Source organism: Aplysia californica, unplaced genomic scaffold (assembly GCF_000002075.1).
Source record: "Aplysia californica isolate F4 #8 unplaced genomic scaffold, AplCal3.0 scaffold00912, whole genome shotgun sequence".
NCBI classification, from domain to species: Eukaryota; Metazoa; Mollusca; class Gastropoda; order Aplysiida; family Aplysiidae; genus Aplysia; species Aplysia californica.
Genome location: NW_004798182.1, coordinates 226,341 through 232,535, shown reverse-complemented (window position 1 = coordinate 232,535; position 6,195 = coordinate 226,341). Strand labels below are relative to the sequence as shown.

Sequence of the window (6,195 nt, the reverse complement as noted above, 5' to 3'; positions counted from 1 at the left end):
CATCATCATCATCATCATCATCATCATCATCATCATCATCATCATCATCATCACCATCATCATCATCATCATCGTCGTCATCATCATCATTATCATCATCATCATCATTTTAAAACCTCCCCAACTTGAGGAACGAAATCTTCCGCATACAACGACGAAGAGTTCAGCCGCTACCTCTACTTACACTGGTTCGTCTCTCGTTCTCTGTTTGCTTTCCGTTTCTTTTTCTCATTTCAGAAAGCTAAATGATGTGAAATGCAGTCTTTTTTTAAACACCAGAAAAATACAGCATTACATAAGAACGCTTTTCAACTCATCTATTACTCAGAAAATCCTTGATGACACCAACAATGTTCACAGCATTGATCGCCAGCCAGACAATCTTATCAATCAATCGTTAAATCCTTTGATCCCTGGTCTGCGGGCGAGAACTAAACACTGCTTTGAATTTCAAGAGTCACCCGGGGGAGGCAAAACCACTAATTATGATTACGGCGCTTCCGTCGTTTTCGTCTGCGAAGCTTTGCAACCGGTGTGAGTCAGTGCATTCGGGCACACACACACACACACACACACACACACACACACACATGTCCAAGCACACACTCTCACATGCACGCATGCCCCCCCCCCCCTTTCTCAGTCCTCCTTGCCTGTGTAATCACAGAAATGTACACTGGGAATTTATAACGACAAAACAAATAAAAGAGCAACAAAAATAAAAACAAAAAAAAACCCAACTAAAATCTATTCTAGTATCCTTCAGCAGGTGATATTAACATTTGGATAATAATTTAATTTAATATTTTAAAAAACTTGTGTATTTTTGTTTCCTCAGCTGATGTCCAATGTCCTTCCTACGTGGGTCGCAAGCCTGACTACCTGCCCAGGAACGGAAGTAACTGGGCCAACCTGCTCATCAACAACGCTTTCCCCTGTGAAGGACAAGTTGTCGGATGGGAATACTACAGACTTATCCGAGACGGTAACACCTTTTTGTTGTCTGCTTGCTTGTCTTCCTTAATGGTTTAAACATATCCGTACGCCCTGGGATCATTTTGTACCCCAGGGGTTGTATTCTTTACATTTAAGAATACTTCTAGTGCGAAGATCTCTTTGAAACTTTCCGTATTTCTCAAAAAATCATTTTGACAGACTGCTATGCAAAGCGTACGGATTGGATTAACAAGTAACTTTCTGCTTTGGGAAGCGGTGGCTCAGAGTTCCCCACGTCGTATGGATACGATAGAAAAACACGACATACGAATAGGGTTAGAAAAATTGGTAGTTATTATACTACATGTACAAAAGCATGTCTTATTATTGCTTTAAAATACGGTAGAGTTATGCAGTAGTTTGTTTTTCTATTTATGGATATTTTGTAAATAATATTAATTATTTGTTTTCTTCTCAGCATTTTGACTTATTTTATGACTGAATTCTATTAATATAGGGCTACCTGTCTTGGCCATTGTGAGATATTGGACAGCCGTACACTGAATAAATAATTATTTCTGTAAAGAAAATGAATGGAATGTTCTGCGAGATACTGTCAGCTAGTTCACATTTTTTCTTCCTATTAATGAAATATTATGTTTCAAATGAGTTAAAACTCAACTGGGCACTCAGTGTTCTTTAACTCTTTAGTGTACCTCAACATCTCCTTCAAGTTCTTCGACTAAGGTACCCAGTACTGTTTCTTTGCATCCATTTTAATTTCAGTGAGATTCTCACAATTTCTCTGCTCTGTTTTTTATAAAGAGACGATATTCTTTCTAAAATGTTGTTCATCTTTTTTTTGGTTTTGTTTTAATAGAGGTTTTACGGCTCTCGCAACTGCATGATAAGGTCACATGAGTGCCATTTTTTTTTTTAAGAAAAATAAATTCAGCGAATTTCTTATCTTTTATCTCGTGTCTTTTCCTTCCACCTCAGGTTCTGCCTTTGTTGGTGTGTGGCGCCAGAGTGCTGATTCTGAGTTCATGTTGGTGCGCAAGACGGAGCTGCCCTCAGCTGATGTCGGTGTGCAAACTGTCACTGTCGACTCTCCAATCCCGGTTCAACGTGGAGATTTCATCGGTATCTTCTATCCTCGCTCAACCCCCAACAATGTCATTGCCCAAGCAACATTGGCTGATGATGTTGTCGCGTCTACAGAGTTGTACCAAGATTACAATGCTCAAGTAAGTCAACCTAATGTCTTTTTATAAAAGAACTTGACCCTTTGGCATAAAAATTCAAAATGTGGATGCAGACAAAGGTGGAGTAATAAGGAGACAAAAGCATTGAGTCAAGTGATTTCTATCATTACTGGAAGGGTTTTTACCTTAGAACAATTATTGTTTCATTACAAGGGATAATCTGTGATTTCACTTTTTTTTAAACAGACAAATACCTTTGAAATTTTGAAGAAAGTAAAGCACTTTATTTTAATTTTGTTATCTCTTTTTTCTAATTAATATTTTATCATCTAATTGCGCTGCAAATGCTGTAAAACTCTTACTTAAACTAAATTAAGGCTTTTTGTTCAGCAATGCTTTTTTCAAAGTTTTTTTTGGAGAGAGCAAAGATCTGGATTAATAAAACCAAAGAGAGCAAAGATCTGGACCAATAATAACAAAGAGAGCAAAGATCTGGATCAATAATAACAAAGAGAGCAAAGATCTGGATCAATAATAACAAAGAGAGCAAAATGCAGTCATGACTTTATCTTAATTCTGCTGTTTCTCTTTTCTAACCAATAACTTTCCGTGTCTCCGACAGATTTACGATGACATGCTGTCAGAAGGTATTGACTTCAACATCAATGCTGTGCCCTTTGAGTCCAGGAACGCAACTTTCTCCATCAGGGCTGTCATGGATTACCAAGGCACTTCAGGTGAGAGCAGAATCTCACGCCCTGACTCTAGATATCCTCCTTCTGTCTCAATGTATTATTAGGTCTATTATTTTTTTTACTTCAGATAACAACAGAATCGCACGCCCTGACTCTAGATATCCTCCTTCTGTCTCAATGTATTATTAGGTCTATTATTTTTTTACTTCAGATAACAACGGAATCTCACGCCTTGACTCTAGATATTCTCCTTCTGTCTCAATGTATTATAAGGTCTATTATTTTTTTACTTCAGATAACAGCGGAATCTCACGCCTTGACTCTAGATATCCTCCTTCTCTCTCAATGTATTATAAGGTCTATTATTTTTTTACTTCAGATAACAACAGAATCTCATGCCCTGACTCTAGATATCCTCCTTCTGTCTCAATGTATTATTAGGTATATTATTTTTTACTTCAGATAACAACAGAATCTCACGCCCTGACTCTAGAAATCCTCCTTCTGTCTTAATTTATTATTACTTTTTCACTTCAGGAATCAATTATTGCAGAATGCAAGAATAGTATGCAGGTGTTCTTGATGCTTATGATCTTTTTTTAACAGTTTGATCTACACATTGATCATTCACATCTCAGTTCAGCTTGAGATCAGGATCACACACAGTTGGAATGACCTTGTCTTCAAATTGTCTTCTGTAGTTTGTAGTGCAAGACACTTTTAACAAAATAAAAAGTACAAAAAGCTATAAACTCTCAAAAAAATTCACAATCATTAGGAGCCTACCATAAATTTGATGATTGAAGGTTTATTTACCGAATGGCATCATGCAGAAGAGTTAACGGTCAGATGCTACTGGATCGCTAACAACAACAACAAAGTTTGTTTAATGTACTTCCTCATCTCACAATTGACAAAGGGGATAACTCATTTTATCTGAAAAGAGCACACTAGTTTACAGATCATCTCCCTTGGAAATCTGAAGCTTCAAAGGAAAGTTGTTGACATGTGGCTCAGTTTGCAAAAGGTCCGAGTCAAAGAGGGGTACAAAACTGTTCTTACTATAGCAAAAGTTTGAAAATTAAATCCTAAAGTGGTTAGTGTTTTCCAGGAGTATTTCATCTCTTCATAGATGTCCAGTGATCAGACCAAGTGTATCTTTATGGAAATTTTAAAAAACTTTTTATGTAGTTGTTTATAGGCTCTAACGACACAATTTAGATCATATAGAAGCTGGGCTGAGAGGGATAAGACATCCGAGAAGAAAAACTGAGCGAGATATTTAATCAAACTTCTCCTTTCTTGGAAATGGAACTCAGGTCTATGGTGTGTGATGGCAAAACACCTATTACTACTACACCACAGACACTGGTGAAAGGTTCTACCATATTGAGTTTCAAGTAGCATAGTTCGTATAGTCGAATATCATACAGCGCAAAAAAATACCCAAAATGAAAAACAAAAAAAGTTAAGTTTCAGCTAACATGTCGTTGGTTGTCACACAGTTTTAAAAAAAAAAAAGAAAGAAAGCCAACAACCCCCCCCAACAAAAAACAAACTGTGTCCGTAATTTGTCTTACTCTGTCGAATTGTTTAGGTGGTATTCCTCCTGCATACACTTGCGGTCCGGATGAGTACTCCTGCGGTGACGGTTACTGTATCCCTAATGAGTACCACTGTGACGGAGAGATCGACTGTCCCAGCGAGATTGATGAGCAAGGCTGCCGTGAGTATACAGAAAAGATGAATCTCTGGCTGAAAGTCAGCTACATTCAATTTCTCATGTGTTTCAGCTCAACTTTCTTCTGGTTTCTCTGGCTCGTCATTTGGTCAAAATTCTTTCTCTTGTCCTGATTTTGTCGAAAAATGGTTTCTTTCGCCAACTAGGCCTTATGACTTTTCAAATGGATCCGTTTTGAGCAGTCCTCACCTATTTCCCATCAAACATCTTGATCTACTCGGTTATTTGTTGATTTCCTTTTCTTTTCGTCCTCTCGTGTTTTCGTCTATCTCTTGAGATTTCTCAGATGTTGTTTTGTCGCCTTACACAATATAAAACGGACCGAAAAAGAAAGGTCGATTGAGCAGTAGGCTTGATGATGTTAAGAAATACTACTATGCAAAATTCATGCTTTTGATATTTGCATGAGGTCGTTTTAATTCATGAGCTAATAACATTTGGTTACTGACCCAATGTGTTAAATGTTTGTATATTGTGTGTGTCTTAACATCACGCTGATCCTGAATTGTCTTTGATGTGACACGGTAATATGAAGTAACATTAATGGCTTTCAGTGGATTATGCAGTTATGACGGGTTCCGTCTGTCTCAAAAAGATGATGTTAAAAATGTTGACGTGGTTGCTGGAGATGATTTTGACACTGATATGCCATAATTTAATAAAGTTTTCCACATTCCTAAAATGTCACCCTTGCCTTGGTTTACTCACATTTTCGAGTTCACTCAATACCATTGTGACAATTTGTTTGAACTCTCATCAATCACATGCACACTGGCACAAGATCGATCTGTAATTAGATCTGTTTTTCAAAGTTCAGTTTTCTAGCAAAAAAAAAACGGCCAAGTGAATAATATACTTTGTTCTCATTCATCAGAACAGATGAAAGGACTCTTTGCAATTGTGAGAAATGACTGAAATATTCATGACAGCAGTAGATTTTTTAAAATGCTGTAATGTTCATTTCAAAAGTTTCAGATCTTATGCCAGTGATTATAATGTGCATAAAATATGACAAAACTAGCTTGAATCAATTCACTTCTCACACTTGTTCTAAAAATTCACTGTTTTTTTTGTTTCTTAAATTCTAATGATATTTTCTCATTTCTAATGAACAACACTTTTTGTTTTCACTTTTTTTGTGCTTATATTCAAGGTAACTTTTTACACTACTTTTTGGTTTGCTTCTCTATGTCTCTCTTCATAATTTCTGCTAATTACAGCTAATGAAAGTGGAGTCATTTGCCATTTCAGATTTATAAAAATGTTATTCTGATTGTACGAAAAGCTAAAGAAAAAGAATTTGGGAGCTGATGGTGGCTATGGCTCAGTTGGGGATGAACTTTGCTAACGAGGAAGTTTTGGGTCAGATAAAAATAAAAGTGAAATATTGTTGCCCTTTTTAAACCATTTTGGATCATTTTCTTCTCCCATTCCCTGTGTTCAGAAGGGGGCCCGAGTACTCTGTATTCTTAAATTGTGTGGAGTAGTGAGTCTGTCTACTTTTGCTTGGGGAAAAAATGAAATGAAATGAAAAGTAGAACTCATTGCACTGTTAACTTGAAAAGTATAAAAAAATGCAAGTTGAATTATTTTTTACCTTTTCCACCCTTATTAATTG

At 36.6% G+C, this 6,195-nt stretch overlaps 1 protein-coding gene across 1 annotated transcript in view; it reads left to right on the top strand.

Moving 5' to 3' along the window:
• Window positions 1-6,195, top strand: part of LOC101847382 (basement membrane-specific heparan sulfate proteoglycan core protein) — a gene marked incomplete at its 5' end in the record, with an annotated part of 125,383 nt that overhangs the window by 5,317 nt on the left and 113,871 nt on the right. The window contains 4 exon segments of the mRNA XM_013089265.1: window positions 839-985; window positions 1,936-2,183; window positions 2,764-2,878; window positions 4,434-4,562. Coding sequence (XP_012944719.1) covers window positions 839-985; window positions 1,936-2,183; window positions 2,764-2,878; window positions 4,434-4,562 — 639 coding nt within the window.